Here is a 24,094-nt window from a genome sequence, read left to right as displayed (position 1 = left end):
AAAAAAAAAAAAAAAAAAAAAAAAAGATACTACTGCTCAATTGTACATCCTAGAGGTGCCTATAGGAAAAGGCATTTAGAAAGTCAGAGTTAAGTCTTCAGGACTTAGCTGACAGAATAGGCTTCGGCAGTTGCAACCACAGGTCTTCCTCAGTAAAACTCATGACATTTAGGTAGCAGTGTACATAGTCACAGTTGTTCCCACTGAGTCCCCCCAGCACAACTTTCTAATCCTGCTGTAATTATCAGTTTACTTGTCAGAGTCTGCCTCTAACCTTAAGTCCCATGGAGCGGGGTGCTGTCCTATATGGGTTCCTGCCATATAATAGTTGGGATTTGATAAATACCACACCTGTTTCCATAGAGGAGGAAACTGAGGTGCAGAAAGGGCGAGTGACTGTTACTCTAAGACCAAGTCCCAGAGCCGGGACTGGGTTCTGAGTCTCCTCCCTCTCTCTTTCTGAGTCTTTGACGTGAACACCACCTGGAAGCCCAAGTCCATTTTCTGTGACTACTTGGGAGAGGGGAAGCAGACAGGGTTCGAGTTTCAGCACCAGGTGTGTTACACCTGTTGACGTTGTTCTCTACACCTTCTTGAGAAGCCCATAGTTCACATGATCTTGAAAGATTTGAGTATTTAATCGGAGGTATCCCTTGACAAAACTGTGAAAAACATGAAGTTTGCCTTTCAGATTCTCTTGAGCAAATGTATGTGACAACCATGTGCCTCAAGTAACAAAAGTCCAGTAGATGGATTTGAAAGAATGCTAATAATGACCCCTCAGCAAGGTCATGTGATATTTAAGAATTTTTTTACTATTTAGTCTTTATAGTTAGTTGAGGAAAAAAGGCTGATTACCTTCCTTCCTGCCTTTCCTCCTCCTCCTCCTCCTCCTCCTCACAGAGATGGCTCCTCATCACATTAGCTGTGGCGTTGGCCTTTTGGTCTAACCAGTGGGGAGGGTTCAGGTTTCTCCTAAGCTAGAGCAATGGGTCTTTCCTTCTCAGCTAGTGCTATCAGTTGCTAGTTGTTGCTTCAGGTCTCTGCAGTGGCATTCTCCTCTGCCGAGGTCGTCCCTAGCTGCAGCGTGCTCCCTAACCCCCATCTCCCAACACCCACACAGCAACAAATTGATTCCAGGAGAGATCACGTCAGATCTGGAAAAGAGATTATGTTACTACTTGAAAAATACAGTTATTAAGCACGACATAGAAGGGATCAGGGCTTAGGCAGCAGAGCAAGAACTTCATGGCTAAACCGTGCCATTTTTAGGTCAAAGACAAGTATGTTCTTATGAATAAAACCACTTATTTATTTCTCTGCCTTTTCACCTTTAAACAGATAAACTTATTTCATGTTTCAGGAAATGTCTACATTTAAAGTGATTTGGAAAGGGACCCTCAGTGAATTGTAAAGTCTTTAGTGGTGCACATATTGAGAAATCCCCTTTTCGAGGAGAATTTCTTGGTGTTTTTTGACATCAAGGACAGCTAAATGGGTATACCATTGCAGTAAACACTTAATTGTTGTTGTTTTGGGCGACCAGACACTCGGGGAGAAATTAGGATGTTCTAGCAGGCTTTGGTAGCTTCATATCATGCCAAAACGTTCACACTGCCAGCTAGATTGAAAGCATCAGTCTGAAACAATTACATGTCCCTATGTCATCCTGAAGTCCCACCTTCCACGCACACAGCTAGCCTGGGCCTTGCATTTACACCTGGCTGAGGACCCTTCTGCCTGGAGAAAGGGAGCTTGTTGCCCACTGTTTTCTTTTTAGTCACGTAAGTGGGTTTCACTGCATCATCGTGAAGTTTCCAGCTTCTTTAAATCTGTATCCGTGTGAAGTGTTCATTGGCTTAATTTATCTCAGATGGATAAAATTATTTTTTTATTTTTTTTGTTTCAGCATATTACAGGGGTACAAATATTTAGGTTACATATATTGCCTTTGCCCCATCTGAGTCAGAGCTTCAGAATTATTTTAAAATTTCATGATAGCAATATAGCGTAGTGGTGACAGGGTGAGCTGTAGATTAGCCTGACTTCAAATCCTTGCTCTGCTCATTACCTCCATCCAGCCACCTCAGCCCTCAGTCTTGGTCCTCTCATCTGATTAATAGGGTTAATAATGGTTAATATTTCATAGGGGAAATCGTAAAGATTATTATGAGCCATGCATGTAAAACTATTTAGCACAGGTCTTAGCGTATGTAGTTAAGTATTCAATAATTACTAACTGTAATTATGATTCTAATCATTTTATTACTGCAACTACTTCAAAAACATATTTGATGTTTCCTAAAGTGCCAAATTAGTGCAAATAATAAGAATTGTTCAGAGATTTCCTCCCGTTCACACTCAAGAGAACTCATTTTGAAGATGTATTTTTTTCATAATGCCTCTTCCTCAAACCCCTATGGCTTCCCACCTCCCAGACCGTAAATATTTGTCAGAGCCAAGCTGATTATTTATCACAGTACTTGGGATTTGTTTTAATTGTGATTTAAAGAGCTTTTCATACTACACTGGCTTATAAAATGCCTAAAAGTTAAAAATGAAGCTAATTTGAATAAAACCTCCAGCTTTTGCAGCTTTATGTATAACCATCATAGTTTGTGAAGAAAAATGTTTGTCAGATGGTCAAGACTTTTCAGGAAGAAATCTAGTGTACACTGATTTTTTTTTTTTAAGTGAGGATAGGTAATCTCTCCCTGTTTTCACTTGTTCATATAAATTGGAAGGAACTTCAAAGGCAAACAACATTCTGCAGTTCTTTTCCCTAACTTCTTAGAATGGCATACCTAAAGAAATGGTCTTCTGTTATGAGAGAGGCGTAACATTTCTCTTTCAAAGAAAACTATCATTTTTCTAAATACACTGTACTGGTTTGATGCTCTTTTCTCTACTTGAAACACATTTTCTCCCTCCTACCCAAGCAGAGTATTTGCAGTGGAGTGATTTTGGTTTCTCTTTGTTCTCCCTATCTGATGTGCCTTTGATAGCGGATGGTTTCTCGCTCCTTGGGCGCAAATCCAGACGACCTGAAGAACCCAATTAAAATTAGTATTCCACGCTATGTCCTCTGCGGGCAAGGAAAGGATGAACACTTCGAGTTTGAGGTCAAGGTAAGTGTCCCTTCTTTACCCTTCTGGAGGAATGGAGGTTTGAGGCTATGCAGTGCTTTCTCAGTCTTTTTTCCTACAAGAGGAAGTGAAGCTATAATATATGTGAATATCTTGCTTTGTGAGATACTGGGCATGCCCTTCTTTAAACCAGTCTGTGAAATCCTAGCCTAGACTATAACACACGGAGGGAAGTTATCCCCTAGAAGATAGTGGTAGGTGGTGAGTCAGACAGACCTGGAAGTTCTATCATACACCAGCCCCACAGGTAGGGGACCAGCCATCCAGGTTGCCCAGGACTTTCTTAATTTCTGCTCTCAAAGTTTTACACCCTAGGAAACCCCACAGTCCTGAGCAAACCAGGATAGTTGGTCACGCTACCCGTGAGTTTAGGCTCAGTTTTCTTATGTATAAAAATGGGATTAGTAATATTTATGTCACTGGGATATCAATGCATGTGAAGTGCTACGTCCAGTGGCTAGTATATAATACACAAGAAATCATAACTGTTCCTATTATTACTGCTGCTGTTTTCATTGTTGTTGTTTCTATTATTAATTAAGAAGCTTTCCTAATCTGTTTCAGATACTATTTGATTTATACAAGTTTTCAGGAAGAGATAGGCCTGTTTCTTTACGTAATGCCCTCCGAAATAATGACTTCGTCTGATTTCTGATTTACTCCGTTGACTCATAACACTTTATTAAAGGTTGTGGGCCACCACGCCCCCTCAAGGAATTAATGATAAATCGCACTTCTTCATTTTCAAAGATTGGCGAGGGCACTGATAGGAAATCCACTAGGGTCACCAGTATTGTGCATGAATGAGGGTGTTCTTGGAGGTGGTTTTGTTCAGGTGAACACTAGACTAGGAATTGGGATGCTGAGTTCTGTAAACTTTGACTGTGCTGTGGTTGGCTCAGTGGCCCTAAGTCATTCTGAGCCTCAGTTTCCTCATTGGTAAGATGAAGAAATTGGACAATTATAGAGGTCTCCAAATTCCGTCTTACCTGAGAAGTACGTTTGTTGAAAGAGTATCTTATGCAGAAGGGCTCTGTGAAAAGCAGAGGAGCCTGGCACTGCTGCACAGAGGGTGGGGGTGGGGGGAGGGAGGGAGCCTCAACTGCCCTGCGCACCTCTCCCACCCCTGGTGCACCCCAGGGGAGCCCCAGCCTCTGGGGTTCCCTCCTTTCAGGAATGCACATTCTTTCACTCTTCCTGAGGAAACAATGTAAATAACTTCTTTTCTAGCTAATCAGGTTAGATTTTTATTTCTATATACTGAGTTTTCCTTTAAGAGAAAAAAAACCTGGGCATTAATTTATATATTTGAAGTTTTTGTTGACAAAGAATGATGCCTGTGTGTCTTTAACTCCACTGATCAGATTCTGTGGTTTCTTATTTAAATGTTCTGTCACATCCCTGATCCAATACTCCCCACCGCCCCCAACCTAATTAAATCCTAATTCCTGGTCAGGTTTTTTTTTTTTTTTCCATTTGTTCCCAACCATTCTAAATTATGTATATGTATGTCTAGTTCCATTTGCACATACATGTAATATTAGGTACATATATAAAAACAATTGCTGTAGCTGTGTTTGTAATATTTCCATATTTTTGAATTAGGGATAAAGAATGGCTTCCACTAGCTCAGAATTATTAATAGAATTCTCCAATGCGTAGAACTCACAGCAGTGAAGGACGTGCACTGATTTTAGTTGGTACATGGACATTTTACTTTCACAGATAAATGTGTTGATAAAATAGCTATTAAATTGATTTCATGTATAGGATTTAGATAAAGAAGGTAATTAATTTTTTTAAAAATTGTGTTGATTTAAATAAAAATTACAAGCAAATAATAATCCAGATGGTGTGCGGATCTGGCCAAAATTGTGAAGATGCTACTGTCAAAGCAAGTTAGAAAAACCAAATACAGAAAATTATGTGAGGCCTTTGGGAATCTAGGCTTTCACTTCAAAATACATAAAATCCAAATCCAGAGAGTTCTACTTGCTTTGAATTTATCAAAGCAAGTTCTGAAATCATGTCATTGTTCTGCTTCCTTTTTCTGCTTATCCTAGGTGCTGTAATCATCAGCACCAGAAATGCACTGTTAGCATTAGTGGGAGAATTCCTAGCTCTCTTTTCAGGCAGTGTCTCCTAATGCCCACCAGGGGCCTCTGCCCATGTGGATGCCCTGTCAGAGAGAGATCAGGGTCCAGTACTAGAAACAAGCATGCCTTAAACAAAACAAACCAGCCTAACTCCAGGCAGAGATGTAGTAATAGTTCTGGGTGCCCCAATATCCTGCCCAGCCTCCTCCAGATAACCTCAACCTTACTCAACCTCAGTGTGCCTCATCTGTAAAATGGGAATAATAAAACCCACCTGACTGGCTTGGTATGGGGAGTGTGCGAGTTTATGTCTGTAAAGTATTTGAAACAGCCCCTGCCACATACTAAGTGCTGGGTCAGTGTTTGTTATTAAAAAGAAATAAAAATTAAAAAGGTTTAGGGAATGAGTAAGATTTTACCCTTGAGATCTCCTCAGTGACTTTTAATATACAATTGTGTCTTTATGAGACTTTTGGGTTTTGATTTTTTTTTTCTTTTTTGTTATTTGTCCCCCCTCTGCATTCTGAATTTAAAAGCTAGGTTTGCCCACCTTTTCCATCCATCATCTGGACATTTCAAGTGTAGGCCCTTTTTTCTAAAACAAATAGTCACGCTAATGATGATATTCTGGCTACGACTAAATTCTTCTCTTGGTGAACCAGTGGCTTTAAGAAGGCCCAGGTAAAAAGCATTATTTTTAAAAGCAACTCTTCTCTTTAGTTTTATGCTTGTTAAAGGAAAATCTGATATTAATGTATACAGATATTTTATATTGCACTTTATACTTCAGAAAAATTTTTACTGCTTCTCTTTTAAACAATCAATGTTTGTTTCTTATCATCTCCCATCGATGGTCTTGAAAGGTTGTCTGGGGTCCTGAGAGCACCTAGCAAGGCGCTTTGCCCTCTGTGACCAGCTGAGCAGGGTCTTGACACACCCCTGGTGTGGGACTCATGTTTGCTGTATAGCTTGCTAGTATCACTGCCAGCTTATTTCGGAGCCCGACTGATTTGTGTGAACACACAAAGGCCCACACGGTGTGAAGTCTCCAATCGGTGTTAGTCTGCTCTCAGGCCTGAGACAGCCCGGGCAGGAGACAGCAGGCAGCAGTGTGGCCGCCTGGCTTTTCCCTTTGGTCATCTCCTCCTCACCCTTCTCGTCCCCTCTCCTTCCTGCCCTTTTCTGCCCACCCTTTCTTAGGTCAGCTTTATCACTCACTGAAATCATTCCTCCTTCCTGGCCATTTTTGTTTTAATTCCCAATGTGGTAGCTGCAATGTGGTCTGTTCATTGTCAGATGAAGTAGTCAGGAGCTGGTTAAGGGGATGCTCCAGGTAGGGTACAGGGTGTGCAATATCAGGGCAAGGCAGGGAGACAGGTGGGCTTCCCACACAGTCATCATCGGATCTCCGACGGGTCCTAAAGAGGTTTCCATCACTGGTCTTGAAAATGAGAGTAACAGAGCTTTTCATTAGACTAAATTTAATATTCATTAAAATATACTTAATTCCAAGGGACTGTCTTTTATACCTGCTTTATTTGGGAGGGGGATTAAAAACAACCTTCTTTTATGAAATAACTATGAGAATAGGTAAGGAGATAGGTTTTGGTTGTTGGATCTCATTAGATTTATTAAATCAACTTTGTTGAGGCATAAAAATTTACATACAATGAAATGTACACATTTTGCGTGTAGTTTGATGAGTTTTGACATATTCATACATGTGTGTGACCAACCCCCCATTGAGATTTAGAACTTTTCAGTCACTCCAGAAAGTTCTCTTGGTCTTTTACAGCCAACGCGCACAGCCAGCCCCTAGGCCAGCACTGACCCGTCCTCTGCAACCAGAGAGCAGTTGTGTGGAATTATGAGGTGTTTATCTTCTGTGTCTGGCTGCTTACATTTAACATGATATTTTGGAGATTCATCCATGTACTTGAGTCTAACAGTAATTTGTTTTTTATAGTCCCAAATAGCATCCCACTGTATGGATATATCACCATTTGTGTATTCCTTTCTCTCTTGTTGGTGTTTAATGTTCCTCCGTGTTGCTCCCCCGCCCCTCTGTTTGACTGACCCTGGAGGACACATGCGGAGGAACCCCTAGGTGTCAGTTCCCCTGACCCTGTACCCACCCATGAGTCCTCACAGCACATTCTCCTGGGGCTGTGTCACAGACACACGAAGGAATGCCCGTCCTGCCGACTGATGACAGAGACAGGGCAAGGAAGCTGAGGGCTGCTGGTCTGGCTTCTCTCTGAGAAGAGCACGCTCTGGGCTGAGTGCTGCCACATGTCACCGGCTGGTCAGCAGAATGGATCTGTGAAGCTCCTGCTTGCGCTCAGCTGCGTCTGCCACAGATCATGCTGCTAACTGGATGGCGGCAGTCCTCCTAAAACCCCAGCCTCTCGTGCCTTATCGTCATTGATACATGAAATCACTTACACTGCATTATGCTTGCCGTTTACAGTTAGCTAGGCCCAGAGTGGGTGAAATTTAATTTTTAAATTACATTCCAGCATAATACAGAACTGGGAAATCTATGGTCAAGGCTAACTGCAGCTGTCATAGTCTTATGTCATAGAAATAAGCTGGTGTTTCCAGCACTGTTTTAAATTCCTTGCATTTAACTTACGTATCAACATGGTAGCATAAGGAGATAAGTCAGCATGGGTGTATGTTTTAATATTTTGTTTCCTGTGAGTTTCTGTTCCTGTAAACAGTGGCAGTAATCTGAACAAGAGGGCGCTCATCTCCTTTCTGGAGCGGTCATCTGCACTAGGGCCCCCTTTTCCATCCTGTCACCTGGGTTACTCCCTTCCCTTCACTGCTGAGGTCACAGCTCATGGTCTCGTGCTCTCAGCCCAGCTTTTTTCAGTCATTGTCATGTCTGTTGCTGGCGTCCCCCCTCGACATGAGCTCCCGAGTCCCCGTCAGCCTTGCACAGTGCAGATGCCCCAGCCCCATGCGGCGCCCACCTGGCGATGCTCGCCCAGCAGATTACTCAGCCATATGACGCATGCAAGCCAGTCACAGGGTGTCCTCATTGGGCACAGCCTGTCCAGGGCTGCAGGATGACTAAGTGACCATGTGCCCTTTGTAAACCTGGCCCCACGTGCTCCATCTGCACTGACAGAGTCAATCCTGCCCCTTGCTCACCCGCACCGCGTGATCGGCGGGCTCTTAGTCATGCAGGCAGAGCGCGGGCACATCGGGCTTCTTGATTGTGTCTGAATCAAGATTGCCTGTCTGTCTTATCTCCCTCTCCCACCCGCCACCTGCCTTCCCAGCGCTGCCCTGCACACACCAGCACGCACCACCGCAGATTAGCTTTGTTCTGTCTTCCGTGGCCCCCACCCACCCTCTGGACATTGTCCTGGCCGCCTGGGCACTCTCCGGCCACTTGCTCAGGGAGGCAGGTGTCCCATTGTTGTCTTCTCTGAGGAGCCTTCTGGCATCCCAGCCACACGCCCCTTGCACTGTTCAGGAAAGGACAGGTGCCTGTCTTTTCTCACGTGGCTGCAGGATCTCAGGTCTTTTGACCTGTATCACTTTGGTCCACTTACAGACCAGAGAAATGCAGGACCACACACACCCTACCTCGCACACACGATGTCCAGGCCCAACCCTTCCCTGACTCTCATCATCTGCGTTTTATGTAAGTGCCTTAGTAATAGTCTCCTCCTCTTGTTTTATTATGCTCTAAATCCTGGTCAGTGGCCTGAGAAGAAGGGGAGAAGCAGAGAAAACACGAGTAATGAATGATGGTGAGGAAGTACAACCTCACGGAAGTGTTCCAGGGCAAGCTCGTAGACCGTCTGTGAATAATTACGGAGCACCCCGGTCAGTGGCAGTCGTTCTCCTACAGTCACATGAAGTTAGAGCTGGAGCCCTTGCTTCTAATGTCAGTCTGGCCCTAGATACTTAGGGCCCAGAGATCTCTCAGATCTGCCAGAAGAGACCCCAAGTCAGATGCAGTAAACTACAAAACAGCAGGGTCACTCAAGTTCAAGTTGGAATCTTGCTTCTACACCCGAAGGACCACTTGCATTCACTCTGGGGCCAGGGCTTGACACAGCAATGACTGGCGCTAGAAGATGGGGAGTTTCGTTGGCCTCAACAGATTTTTTAAATTTTGCATGAATCATCAGCATTTAAAACTTTATAGACCTGACATGGAAACCCAGATTTGCCAAGTTCCCATGAAAAGTCAGAAAAAGTGGGAACCGGGGCGACATTCTTTCAAGGCAGCACTGGCCAAGTGACAGAGCCGCTCTTCTTGGGGTGGGCTTGTGCTGTCTACCTTGGCAGATACCTCGGACTCTCTCTCATGGAGGAAGTCACCTTGATGACATGGTAGACTCCAAGGACACTCGAGTCCACCTGCACCATGCAGAGGCTCACAGCCCAAATCAAGTCTCTGTTCACATAGTTTATTAAATCATCGGTTTGAATGTACACAGAGACACAGGGAGAAGGGGAGGGGTGGGTGACACCCTGACGGTGAGGCAGACAGGTGGGCAGAGCCTTCTACCTGACCCCTGGTCACACTCTGTTCACCTGTCCTCTCTCTCTTTTTGCCACCTCAGCCTTTCCCCCTGATTATGTGCTTACAAGGACCAGAATGGAGTTTGGAGCAAGGGACACGGCAGATGAAAGGTCCTCAGAGGCAGTACAACTTGTTCCATGAGAGAGAGCAGGCATAGCTGGCCTGCAGCCTGCTGTGAACAGCCCTGGTTTTTACCTGCATCTCTCAGGTAGAGCACACGTAGGGCCAGCGTGGGACCAAGCCAGTTGCCACCAAGGTGGTCAATTCAGGGTGACATAGCTGTCATCTCAGAGGGGACAGATCACGACATAGCAGTTCCCTCTCTCTCTCTCTCTCTGTCTCTCTCTTCTTTTTTTAATCTCTAATTAACATTCTTGTCTGTTCCATCAGAATTTTTTAAAGTTACTCTGGCTTTGTTGTGTCTTGTAAGTTAACAGCCTATGGCCTGTGTTTTGTGTACCATATGAACCGTGTTGTGTCTCTCAGGCTGCTCGCTTACCTGTTATCTGTCCTCACACATCCTGTGAAATCTGCCTATATCTTACAGGCTTCTAGCGTATTTACTGGCCATGTGTAACACTTCTTCTTAGCTTTATCCATCCTCTATAGCCCACTCAAATGACCTCAAATAGTCTGGTTCACTCACGCTGGGCTCCTTCGTACTGTCCCGTCACTGGGCCTCTCTGAGTGTCATTCCTGACGGATCTCTAGAGGCACCGAGTTTGCAGCCTCTCTTCAAGAAAGGGAACTAACATCTATCAGGCATTGTCTTCACCCCAGGCATTTTGCTAGCCATTTCCACAAATATGGAAAATGTACCAAAATGGGGGCATTCTTCCTATTTGACAAATTAGGAAATTATGAATGACTTGCTCAAGGCCCCACAGCTAGTAAGTAGGCCCAGGTACCAAATGTCCACGTCGGGTCTCAGTCCATCAAGCCATAATTGTTTCCTTACTTACTCATTTTAATATACCTTCCAAATATCACGACTTTCTGTACTTTTAGAAGTTGAGGCCATATTTCAGCATTGCCCTAGACACAGTGGCCACCTCTAAATCCTTGCCTATTTTCGAAATTTACTGTTATTTTTGTGTGTGTTTTAACTTTTTATTTTGAATTCCGACCAAGTCCCAGGCACTCTGTAAATTGGAACAATTGTTAAGGCTTTGACAAATCTGGAGAATTTAATGGTAGATAGACCTGCCAAGAAGCACGAAGAAGAAATGCCCAGAAAATTTGCAGTTTGGGAGTTGAAGCAATCACATTTGCAGTCAGAGAAATTTCTCTGTATTTGGCAGAACAGAAATAAAAGCCATTGCAATCTATTAGATAAACTATGCACACATACATCTTTTAGAAATACTTACTCCCAATTTGATAGAATATAAACGTTCAGAAAGAGTAATGTGTTGGCGTCCGAATCTGTGCTTATTAGTAGCTTGATAGATTACTTCCCTGCATGTGTATTAGCGCAGCTGAAATAAATGGGGTGTCGCATATGCCGTGGTCCATCCAGGTTCAAATCTTCAGTTTGTGTACTATTTTAAAACATAAATAGCAAGTGAAAGAAATTACATTAGGGCTTGAAGAATCATATTTTATCCTAAGATTTTTTTTTTTTTTTTAATTGAAGCACCCTTCCCATCTCTGTAAGAACTTTGTCTTCTACTGGAAAATGAAGAAAAAACATTGTTTTTCCTTCCTTGGTTTTCACACAAACCAGCTGATCTTTTATATTGCCCTCACTTGGACAGTCATGTTTATCTTCACACTGCACGTGAGAAATGACTAAGGGGACATGAGATTGAGTCACAGGCACAAAGGAGTCGTCATCACCTTATGGTCATATCTTGAATTTCCATTTTGCCCAAATTTATATTTTTCTCCTAAAATACTATCTTAGTATTCCTTCTTCCTTGGTTTCAGAATTTTGGGAGTTTTTACATCTGTTCCTAGCATAAAATTTGTTTTAAAGTAAGTCACGAAATAGGTTGAAGTCCGCTTTTTGCAGTTGCTACCTACGGATACCCTGACCTTTCGCTAGTAGGTAACGTTAGACCTTTCCTATGGAATGTGATCCCAGCGCCAAGAGTTACCATGCATTGAGTGTCAAGCACTGTGCCTCGGTCTCTTCACAACTTTTTCAGTTCATGTGTAGGTTAGGTATCATGAGTGTATTTTACAGACGAAGAAATCGTGACCTGAAGGAATTTAATAATTTAGCCAAAGTCACAGCTAATAAGTGACTAGGCTAAAGTCAGGATCTAAGTCTGTGTCATTCCAGAGCTTTCTCTTATTTCGTTCTCCCGTGATGACTGGTAAAGAGTTTACATTCCTCGCCTTGCCTCTGAATATCTGGGTAATTTAAAGGAAGATTGTTTAGGCTGTCATTCTCGTAATTTCCCACAATTTTAAAGTAGAATAATTCTTCCCATTCCTTGCCTGCTCCACATAGGATTTAGGGGACAGGAGATGCACTTCATCAGTAATGATCTTAGATTTGAAAGGCCTCCATCTTCTAGAATCTTGGGGCCTTCATACATTCTGTCAAATTTACCTTCAAACTACCCTATAAGATAAGTATGCTAAAATAAGCAGTATTACCACCTATTTTGAAGATACTGAAATTGAATCATAAGGAAGACATTGTTTCTGGTCACTGCAGAAGGCTGGATTTGGGCCGGCTAGAAAGCCCTGTTGATTTAGCTCCACTCGGTAGTTACCTAGAGTATGAGTGTAATTTGGTAGTTGATTAATGGGCTCATTTCTTCATTGCACACCAGATTCAGACCAGGTTCTCAAGCCCAAGACCTTGAGGCACTTTCTGTACTTGTTAGTGGTACACTTGCAAAGAAGGATGTCTCGGATTTTTGTGGATAATATGGCTGTAGAATCTTACTTGCATGGGTCTCCTACTTTCAGGAATCTTCATTCTCCAAGCTCCATACACTTCCCATCCGTGTTACCAACAGACAGGGGCAGATCTAGGACTGGCATTAGTTTCCTCTTTCCTTGCACAGTGCACTGTGTTTAGGACCAGGCTCCTCCCCTGACGCCCAGCTTCTTCCTTCAGCTGCTGTTGAGACAGAATTTCTGCAGTTGGCTGAGCTGCTAGTTCGCAGGGCCCACTGCAATACAGTGGGGACGCCTGCTTGGTTTAGGAACTCCTTACACAGTTGTGGACATGGGCCAGATGGCAGCTGTTCCCTTGCCTTTAGTGTCCCTGGACGGCTGCTGACACAGTCTCTTCCTTTGTGCCCACCTGGCTGCAGAGCTCCACCCTCTCTTGGGTTCCCCAGAAAGAGAGGCATGCAAATGTTCCTGAAGTTCCCCTAAGAGGGTACATTGTGCGCCTCAGAGCAGGTACCCTTAAATACTCCATGAGACAATTGTGTTCTCCCTAAAACACCAGCCTTTCCATTTCTTCTCCCTCAGTATTCCAGGGAGCTCCAACTATCACCCCTTTTTTAAGGCAGGAAACTCAGCTCCAGCCCACATGCTCACCCTTTATCCCCACCTGCGTACCCAAATGACCCTGACATTCAGAAACAAGGGACTCTTGGGTTAATAGGACCCACCATCTTACAGGCAATTTAGAGACCACCTTTTGTTTTTCAGTGTATCTTTTAGCAGCTGCGTACCTACATACCCCCAAATTGCTTTTCCCAGTGTGTCTTCGAAATCAGTGCTGTCTCCAAAAGGAATTTGATAAATGGCATTTTTTCTTTCTTTGCCTTACAATTTTCCCTCTTCCTCATCTCCTCTAATGCCTACTTTCTAACAAGTTTGAACAGTTACAGATAAGTCAGAAAGGGACTACAATGCAGGTCATCCTGCTGCCCACAGTTCACGATAGAAAAGGTAGTAGGAAAGTGTTCATTGAAAAGAGGCTCTGAGCTCCACCATCTCCATTATTCATTCTTTTATTATTTAACAAATATTTATTTGGTATCTGTAATATAAATTTTTTTTTTAAAGAAAAGACCATACTAGAAGCATACTGAGGAACAGAAAAGATGAATAAGCAGTTCACATATTCAAGGGACTACTAAGTGGGGGAAGAGAAATCCGAAAAATCGAGCAGCCCAGAGCAGAGGCTCATGGGGGGAAGCAGGAGGACTTCCAGGTGGACTTATGTTTTTGTTTGCTTGGGAACGATGGGTGGATTTCAGTGAGTGGAGATGAGAGAGGAGACATTCTAGGCAACAGGAACACTGAAGTGATGAGTTGATAATAGGAAGTAGTTCAGTTTGAGGTTAACCTCACAGAGGGGCTCTCCTGTCAAGTAGAAGCGAATAAGGAAAATAGAGTGAAGATGAAGAGGTCTCAAAGGGAGGAGAATGAATGTAACAACAGCATCATTTTCAGATATGCTGAAAGGATACTTAGGGAGTTGATCTTGGGTGACCCTAATCATCTCAGTAACCCAAGATCATTGTCTGTGAGGATGGAAAATCTAGAACGCTTTGAAACATTCATCACAGAGAATGTACTTGGGAAGGATTTCCAAGTGGGAGTGACTGCTGAGCTAAAATAGCATCTGTGTCACGTGAACATGTTGCCGTCCTTGGGGGCTGTCTTCGTAGTGCTGGACGGCACAAAGGAGAGAGAGCTGACCCCACAGGCTGCCTGATTTGGGGGGTTATTCTCATCGGCCCCACCAGAAGGTCTCGGGAGCCAGAGACTTTGAGGTGCTGGTCCCCCAGTGGCACCTAGAATCCAGCCTGTGTGCGAGCGAGTGAGGAGAAAAAAGATGAGGTAGGAGACCAGGGAGAGGTCACAGTGAAGACAGCCAAGCAGATTCGGCACTCGTGGGGTGCACATGCCTATCGGGAATCAGAAAGCACTGGTGCTGTCTGTTCTCAGAAGCATTCGATGATGGCAGAGGTGGATCAGGACAAGGAGTAATCGGATAGCAGGCTGTGATCTCTATGGGATATTGCTGTGATTAATGGGGTGTTGGCTTCTTTTACCATCTCTGGCTTAATTCCATTTGCAACAGTCATGTGAGAGATTTTAATTAAATCTAATGCACTAATGTCTGTTGCTACACAGATTCATGCATTTGAAATATATTTCATGTTCTCTCAAACTTGTTGATAGTGGCGGCATAAAGGATTGAGTTGAATCAGTTAATGCATTAGATTCTGCCGTCATGCAACAGTGGGACCTTCCTGTTTTCCTTCCTTCATCTTCCACCACCAGCCACAGCTTAGAGTAGAGGTGCCTAAATGTTTTTAATCACTCATGCCTATCGGTTAAAAAGTTATTGAGCAGGCACACCCAATATATCTATTTTTATTTATTTAGAAAGCATAACATTTCCTCACTATGCTTATTTTTATTATAACATTTATAACTTATTATAACACTTTCAGAAGTGGAGATATAAAAAGAATAAGAGAAAAAGAAATAGAAATTCTAGTAGTTTCTTTGCACACCCCATGGATCATCTTGCCTCTTCCACTTTGGGAACCAACAGCTTGGATAATATGTATTAATTTTCATTTCTATAATGTGTAAGGAGATTTTAATTAAACCTTATGCATTAATGCTTATTACTATACATTTAGTATACATACATTTGGAATATATTTCCTGTTTCTTCAAACATGTTCATAGTTACATTGCTGCATAAGACTTTATTTTACAAAAACCTGACAAAACTATTTTTAGCATATGTTAGATAATTAAACCATTTCCTCTAAACCATTGCTAATGCAGTGATTTTTTAATATATAATTGAGGTAGCTCCCCTAAATGTTAAAAAATAAGTATTATTGAAGAGAAGTAACTGCTTAAATGGGGGCCAGTTGAAGTATTTTTCTCTGAATGAAAAACTGTTGATTCTCCTCCTTACACAGATAGATACACACAACCAAATATATACTGACAACAGATCTTAAAATTAACAATCTTTAAACCAGCAAAATATGTACATAACATAAATTTTTGGAAAGCACTCAATTGAGAATTGTTTATGAGTAAACACAGTCCATCTCAAGGACATGTTTATGGTGTTTAAGAAGTGCTTGATCATTTTATGGCCCAGAAAAGATGAATTTGTATCAGCAAGACCATTCAGAGAGAGAGAAGTAATGAATTTGCTCTTCAAAGATAGGCGGTAATGATGCCTTGCATTCTCAATATTAAAGAAAATAATTGAGTGTTTTGGTCTGAGTTATTTGTCGTACTGATCTTCTGTCCCTTCTCTCTGCATCAGCTCCCTGTTTCATACCCAGTTGTAATATATGTTTTGCCTTTCTGTGGTGGTTTTTCACCAAACTTCTCACAAATAGATGCTCAGCTCTAGGCGTGGTGTCTTTCTGTTAGAGAGAAGGGATTTGATCATTTTGCTGTAGAGCGATCGCATGTGCGGTTTCCTTGCCCACCACTGCTGGGTTGGTTGCCGATGTTCTTCATTCTTTGTCATCGTTGTCCTTTTCTTGTTTACATGTTGATAGACAAGGGGGGATTTTAATGTATTATGTATAAAGTGGGAAGGTTGAGCCTTTCTAATCCCTGTATTTAACCTCAATTCTGGTGAATCTCAAGGGTGAAGAATGTGGAAATCTCTCTTATGCCTCACCGTAAACTCGTGTTACAAATATATTGAGAATACACCATCTTCTCAGTGTAGTTGTTTTTTAAAAAGGTTATATTATTATGACTAATTCAAACAATCTTTGATTCAGTGAGACTCCAGAAAAGAATAACTGCTACCAAGACTCCAGTAGGCCTTGTTGTCCATTTTGACCAATCCGGGCCAATCCCAAATTCTTAGCTAACTAGAAAAGCAAAATAATCTTAAGTGCATCTCTCAGAAAACTACCAGCATCTGACATGGTACCAGACATGCAGTAGGAGCTCAATAAATGTTTATCTCCACAAGGAGAGTCCACCCGCCTCCACCCCAATTACTATCAAAGGCAGATACCCTTAAAGGCTTAAAATCTTATGGGGTAGAGAGACATATAATTAATGTTCTATAAATTAATTAGTGCAACATTAATTGTGTAATTAATATCCTGTGATGTGTGCTCTGATCATGGTGTGAACTAAGTGCTAAGGAATCGTGGAGGGGAGGGAATAAGAGATTCTTTCAGGGAGGAAGGAGTTGGAGAGGGGGTGCTGCCCAGGGAGGAGCCGTGGTTTGCATTGCCACCGTGGGGGCTGAGCAGCAACTCTCCAGTTGCAGAAAGGGGTGTGTGGCTGAAGAGGCCATTCAAAAGGCCCTTCGGAAGACCCATAAATATGTAGTATTTCTGTACTGACGAGTTGTCTGGAGTGTGAGATTTTTGGTTAACTGGAGGCTGGAGTGAGCAGTGGTAGCGTGGGGTTAGCCTGGGAAAGGCACTAAATGCCATGCTAAAGGTTTGGGCCGGGGAGGGCAGTGGAATAATACCTGATTTTTGGAGCAGCAGCACTACCAGTGGTTTGCAGCAAGGCTGCTCAGACCTTAACCTGCGTCAGAAGGTTAAACACCTGGAGCATTTGTTAAAACACAGATTATTGGGCCCCATCCCCCACCCCATGGTTTATGATTCAGTAACTGTGGGTGAGACTTCAGAATATGCCTTTCTAACAAGTTCTCAAGTGACGGTGATGCTGTTGGTCAGGCATCCCACTTGGAGAATCATTGATTTAGACAGTAAACTGAAATACTGAGGGTAGAAGTCACTGAGATCTGTATGTGAGTATATAAAAATATCAAGTAAGAGATGAGGCCAAAAAAAAAAAATCACTAGCCAGAATATGCCAATAAAGATCTTCATTGTTCAACATTTTTTAGAACTTACCCTCGGCATTTCAGTTTACTTTCTAAACCAACAGCATCACCTTCGCTTGGGAACTTGTTAAAAAGACACATTCTGAAATCTCACCCACATAGCTACACAGTGTTAATGGTTCCAAAGAGTCACTTCCCTCTCCATTAATGACAGGACTCCTGGAGTCAGCAGGGTAACACACAGACAAAGGTACCTCTGATAGCTTTACTGACCTCATTGGGCCCAGTTCAAAAGTACACAGTAAGTCCTTACTTAACATCATTGATAAGTTCTTGGAAACTGTGACTCTAGGTGATGCAGTGCACAGCAGGTCCTCAAATAACATCGTTTCATTCAACACCATGTTGTTATAGCATTGATAAGAAAAAATTGGTTTCGTTATATGTTGTTTCACTTAAAATCACCGTGGTGTGTCACTCTTCTAAGGTCCAGTAACCAAGAGGCAAAAATCTCAGCTCTCCTAGAGCTTATGTTCTAGTGGGGCAGACAGACAAGAAACCACATACATTAGTAAATCTAGACCACGTTAGGTCATCAGAAGTGCTCAGTATACAACTAAATTAGGGAAGAAGAGTAAGTAGTGTTGAATGGGGAAAGGGGATGCCATTTTACACTGGATATCCAAAGAAGGCATCACTAAGTGACTTTCGAGCAAAGAGGGTAGGAAAGAAGGGAGGGAGGAAGGGAGGGACCTAGTCATGTGGGAAAAGAACATTCCAGAAACAGGAAAAAGCACATACAAAGTCCCCGAGACCACACTTGCTGTGTCACATGTTTGGTGTATGCTGGATAAGCAAGGAAACCAGACTGAGTGAGGGACAGAGTGGCTGGAGATGAGGCCAGGGCAGAGATGGCGTGTAGAGATACTTGTAGGTCAGCGGAAGAACCTGAACTTGTACCCCAAGTGAGATGGGACACTTGGGAGGGTGTCCCATTCGAGCAAAGAAGCGGCCCCACCTGGCTTAATTTTTAGCAAGGTCACTTTGGCTCCCATGTTGAGAAAAGAATGAAGGGAAAAGTGTGAAGGGGGACAAGAACATAAGCAAAAAGGCTGACCGGGGGGCTGTGCAAAACAATCCAAGCAAGAGATGCCGGTGCTGGGCCAGAGTGTTAACAGTGGGGACAGTGAGAAGTGGTCAGATTCTCATTCTACTCTGGAGGTTTGGCAGAAAAGATTTGCCAGCTGCTTGGATGTGAGGTGTGAAAGAGAAGGAGGAAGATGATGCCAAAGTTTTTGGATTGAACAAGTAGAAGAATGACATCATCATTTACTGAGATGGGGAAAGGGAGTGGGTTTGATGAGATTAAGTTTGCTAAATGTAGCATGTTACGTTTGGGATGCATGTCAGACATCCAAGTAGGAAGTAGGATTTACGAGTCTGGGTGCAGGGGAGAGGTATGAGCATCCTGGGAGTGATCAGCATGTAAATTTAAGCTGTGAGATGGGATGAAATCATCAAAGCATTGAGTACAGGTGGAAAATAAAACATATTCAGGGATGAAGCCCTGGGGCACCTTGATGTTTAGAGGTCAGGGAGATGAGGAGAAATCCCAGCAAAGAAAACTAAGGTAAGAGAGTGTAGTAACCTGCAAGCCAATGGAAAAGATGTCAGGAGGACCTACTATCCGAGAGCTATGTCAGATCCTTCCCGGGGATCAAGTACAGTCAACGCTAGGAAGTAACCAGTGGATCTAGCAATGCAGAGGTCATTGATAACCTTGGTAAGAGTATAGGTCAGAGTAGTTTGGGTGGAATGGTGAGTAGATTGGAAGGGATTAGAGGGATAATGGGAAGAAAGAAATTGGTGACATCAGAAAAAACTTTTTTGAGGAGTTTTGTTTTAATGGAAAGGACAGAAATGGGTGGTAACTGGAAGGGAAAGGGAGGTCAAGGTGGGAGTTTAAGAGAAATGATAGCTTGCTTAGATGCCCTTGGGAATAACGTCAGAGAGGGGCGTGTGTTGGGGCAGAGAGAGAAAATAAGATTGTTAATTGTAGTGTCTCTTTTCTTGCAGAAAGCAAAAGGGGTTGGAATCCAGTGTCCCAGAGGGTTTGGCCTGAACCAGGGGCACTGATCCATCTCAGGCCTGGCACCAAGAGAAAAGCTAGGGTACTGAACAGGTGCTGCTGGTGAGGAGACCTGCTAAGGGTGCTTGCAGAAACGTTCTTTGGTTGCTTCTGTTTCCTCAGTGAAATAGGAATTATGATTATCAGCTGCAGTGAGGACAGGAAATGATGATGAAGGCTTGAGGAGAAAGAGGAGCAAATGGTTTTCTAAGAGAAGGGAAGAGTACATGGAATTGGAAACCGTGGCGTGACTGGCAGGTGTCATCAGAAGCTGACATGACGGCGGTGATTGTGACTTTAAAATGAGACCGTTCCATTCGGTTGTGTGATCCTCTTCAGCCACCGTCTGCTGGGCAGGTGCAGGCAGGGGGTGAGCAGCAAGATGGTTTTCACAAGGGTGTGGTTTATTTTTGTCCAGGGAATTTCAGGAGTGGGACAGAGAGACTTGACGTTGTGTGCTTATGATGACTTCCTGTAGTTTCCAAGTTGAGTGAGGAAGACAGTAGAGCAGATGTGAAGGGATACCAGAGGCTAGATGTTCAGAGGATCACCTGTGTGGTTAGTGAGATTACCAAGAATCGTGCAGGAGATCTGTAGGGCTGGAACAGGTGGCATTGAGCAGAACCCAGGAACTGGGGAAGTGACAGCGTAAATAGCTGCCTGCAAGAAGGATGGGCAGGACGGCAGGATGGATCTGAAGGCATGAGCTCTGCAGAGGAGGGGTTTTAGAAAGGTTAGAGGAGCAGTGGTTTGGAGGTTGGATTGAAGAACAAGAATATCTACCACCCACCCCTTGGCACAGTAGGACGAAGAGTGTGGGGAGAAAAGAGCACCTACTTTCGAGGGCTGCCAGGGAAGCAGTTCCCTAGGGGAGAGCCAGCTTTCAGTTAGGCAAAGACGAGAGGGGAGTTCCTGGAAGAGCCCAAAGATCTAGGGGACTCTGACCATGAGCCCAGGAGGTCCAGTGGAAGGAGTTCTGGGGAAGGAAGGAGAGCCAGGGGCATTGAAGTCTAAGGGAAGTGGGAAACCTAGGCTTCTTGTGGTGGCTTTCTGTGGAATCCAAAGTCTGAATATAGCCCTCTCTCGCCTATGAGACATCCTGCCTCTTGCTCCTCCCAGGTTGCGGTGTGGCTCCATTAACTTTCTGGGCTTTTCTGGCACACAGGCAGCATTGTGCCACATGGGAGGGCAAAAAGGCCCAGTCCCATTCCGGTTCTTTCTTTTATACCTGGTGTATGACCCACCCAGGCTGTGTACTGCTGTGCTGTCAGCCGCCAGAAGCCTCCACATCCTTGTCCGTTGTACTGGCAATGTTCATGGTGCCTCAGTGGGGTCACTGAGGAGGAGAGAATGGGAGAGGAAGGCCAGCAGCTTCACGGCCAGGAGCTGTTTCCCAAGCTCCAGTGACTTGCACACCAGCTTTGGAAACTTACCGCAGCTGCAGAGCACCTATGCTATTGCTTACTTAATGATTTTCTGTAAATACACTCACCTTTGTTTTCTTACGGAAATATCTTTTTCAAGGAAACTCATAAGAAGAAACCCGCCACAATTAAAAAGTTATTGTCAGAAATGAATACAGAACCAGAATGATGGAACTTTTAAAATGTGCATCCCTGTACACCCCGAATAATCTCATTTGCCACTTTGGGGAATGTATGAACCAGAGAATGGCTGGGACTCAAGACTCACTCCTGAGGCTGGGCGCTGTGGCTCACGCCTGTAATCCCAGCACTTTGAGAGGCTGTGGTGGGGGATTGCTTGGGGCCAGGAGATCAAGATTCCCTCCTTACGAAGCTGCCCACCTGGCTGTTCTCCCACAGTGCTTCTGCTCTCCTGCCCATGATTTCTTTGCAGGGGGATCAGGCTGAATTACTGTGCTTGGAAAGGTGCAGGATGAGATTCCCCAATAGGGGCATGGCCCGTTCAGAGTCCCCGAGGTGGGACAAAGCACATGCCTTCAGGGAGCACAGCAGGAGTGAAGACACCTGGCAGGGGCAGGCTATGGGTGCTGGGTCAAAAATGTAGGTCTTTTTCTGGGAGCAGCGTGATGCTGTCCTTAAGGAGGAGAGGGACACCTCCCAAATCAAATGATCAGGTTTTACTTTTAAAAAGATCCCCCGTCAGTCCGGCAGAGAAGGGACTGGAGGGGCAGATGTGGGTTTAGAAAGTTGGGTGAGGCTGTCACAGGTCCACATGAGACCTTAGGGTCAGATGGTGCTGATGGCAAGGGGTGGAAGGATAAAGCTCCAACAGATGCTGGGGAGGTGAAAGAAGCAAGACCTCGGCTTATTTCAATGTGGGGATGTTAAAACAAGGGAGGTCGGGGACCTCAGCATTTCTGACTGGCATCCTGTGGTAGGTGGCTTTGGAATGTTTTGTGGTGAAGAGCACCAGGGTTGAGCCTGGAGATACTATGTCAAGGACGGTTTTAGACAAGTAGAATTGGAGGCTCCTGTGTGACATCTAAAGAAAGAATTCTCCAAGTTGGGTACATGGATGGGTCTGGAGCTCAGAAGAAAAGTGGGAAGTGGAAATAGGAATTCAAGACTCATTAGCCTGTGCTTTACCATCGTAAAGGCTGATGTGGTCCACCAGCCTCTCCTTGTCACTGTGACGTTTGAGAGCTGATGTGCAGCAGTTTCATCCGCTCAGCCTGTTAAGGACTGGATTGATAATTCTCTAAAGAAAAGCAAAATATGTTGTGTTTTTATACTAACAATCTCTAAGGTGCAGTAAGGTTTTTTCCCTTCCTTTTTCTTTCTTTTGTTATTTCCCCTTCCCCACTCCTTCTCTCCCCCTCCTTGCCCTCCCCTTCTCCCTCCTTTTTTTTTTTTTTCCCCTCCTGTCCACCATAGTGTCTGGTGACCTACACCTGACATTTTGTATGGGTGTATCACTGTCACAAAAAAGTTATCCTGTGGGATTTCCTTTCTACAACCTGAGTGAAGGGCTCAGGGACAGTTTTTATAACTGACTAAGAGGTGACCATCTGACCCTCACACTACATAGGCACATGATGTTTTTATAACAAGATTTGGGAGCGAACCAAAGCTGCATGTTTAAGTAGAATGCAATTATTATTTATAAGTCTTATACAGCTAGATGAATGCTTTCACTTCTGGAGAAATTTTACATGCTAATTACTTTTTGTTAATTTAATTTTTAAATTATTTTTTTAAAAATTTTAGTCACTTTTTCTTCTAATTAATGCTGATTCATTTTGATTTTCCTGGTTAATAGATTACTGTCCTAGATGAGACATGGACTGTGTTCAGGCGTTACAGTCGCTTTCGAGAAATGCATAAAACATTGAAGTTAAAGTATGCGGAGGTAAGTTATGAAATTATTATCTCCAATTAAGAACATTCATTTTATAAAGTAAGTGAGCTGATTGCATTAGCAATGTCATCTCGCGTGCGTGCGCTCTTGCGCTCTCTCTCTGTCTTTCTCAATATTAGCTTCTAAGTGTCACCAAGTTTTATTTCAATTTCTCATCTGGCAAAGGTAGATTTTTAATTTTTGTCCTTTGTTCCATTTCTATTCTACACAGTTTAAACATTTTCTGAACACGAGATTTTGAAAGTGATAGTATAATGACCCGTAAATGAACTCCATCCTTTTCATACATTTCGTGATTAATTTTAAATAAATATTTTTTTTTCTTTTTCTTTTATTTCAGCATATTATGGGGGTACAGATGTTTAGGTTACGTATGTTGCCCTTGGTCCCCCCTGCCCCCAGTCCGTGTTTCAAATATGTCCATCCTTCGGGTGGTGCGCATTGCACTCCTTGTGTATACAAATACCTGTCCCCTCCTCCCCTCCCCCCTGCCCAACATCCAATAGATGTTATTCTTATATGTGCATTTATGTGTTGATTAGTTAATACCAATTTGATGGTGAGTACAAATGGATCCCGTTTTTCTGCTCTTGTGATGCCCCACTTTGGATAATGGGCTTAAGTTTAATCCAGGAAAGTATAAGAGGTGCTAGATCACTGTCGTTTCTTATGATTGAGTAATATTTTAATCAATTTATAACTTCTCAAATATAAGACCTATTAAAATAAAGTAGTAATAAATTTCTCAGTCTAGATTTTTCCTTTTTTCTTCTAGAAAAGACTGCGTTAGTGCTTAGACTTCCACTTAATGAGAAGTCAAGTCATAAGAGTTATTTTGCCACCTAACATGATGAGGGAGCTAGGATTATAAATATACAGTTATCCAGTAGCAAGAAAGCATTTCATGCATCGGATCAGATATCCAGGGTGTACTGATACATTAGTAATCTTTTCCTTTTTGGAAAAAGACTGATTTTTAAAATAATTTTAAGCAAGAAAAGTATTCCTAGAATGAATGTATTTTCCAAATGATCATGATGATTTTACCTCAAGTAAAGGAAGCCTTGCATAGATACAGCTTTTTGGGAATTTTGGGTTGAA

General features: G+C 43.2%; 1 protein-coding gene across 1 annotated transcript in view; it reads left to right on the top strand.

Moving 5' to 3' along the window:
* The window catches only part of KIF16B (kinesin family member 16B), a 244,576-nt gene that overhangs the window by 158,703 nt on the left and 61,779 nt on the right, over window positions 1–24,094 (top strand). Inside the window, exons 21-22 of the mRNA XM_012640496.1 lie at window positions 3,006–3,128; window positions 22,895–22,984. Of these exons, the coding sequence (XP_012495950.1) occupies window positions 3,006–3,128; window positions 22,895–22,984 (213 nt within the window). The remainder of the gene's footprint in view (window positions 1–3,005; window positions 3,129–22,894; window positions 22,985–24,094) is intronic.

Source organism: Propithecus coquereli, unplaced genomic scaffold, assembly GCF_000956105.1.
Source record: "Propithecus coquereli isolate 6110/MARCELLA unplaced genomic scaffold, Pcoq_1.0 Scaffold153, whole genome shotgun sequence".
Classification (NCBI taxonomy): domain Eukaryota; kingdom Metazoa; phylum Chordata; class Mammalia; order Primates; family Indriidae; genus Propithecus; species Propithecus coquereli.
This window is presented reverse-complemented; position numbering and strand designations above follow the sequence as displayed.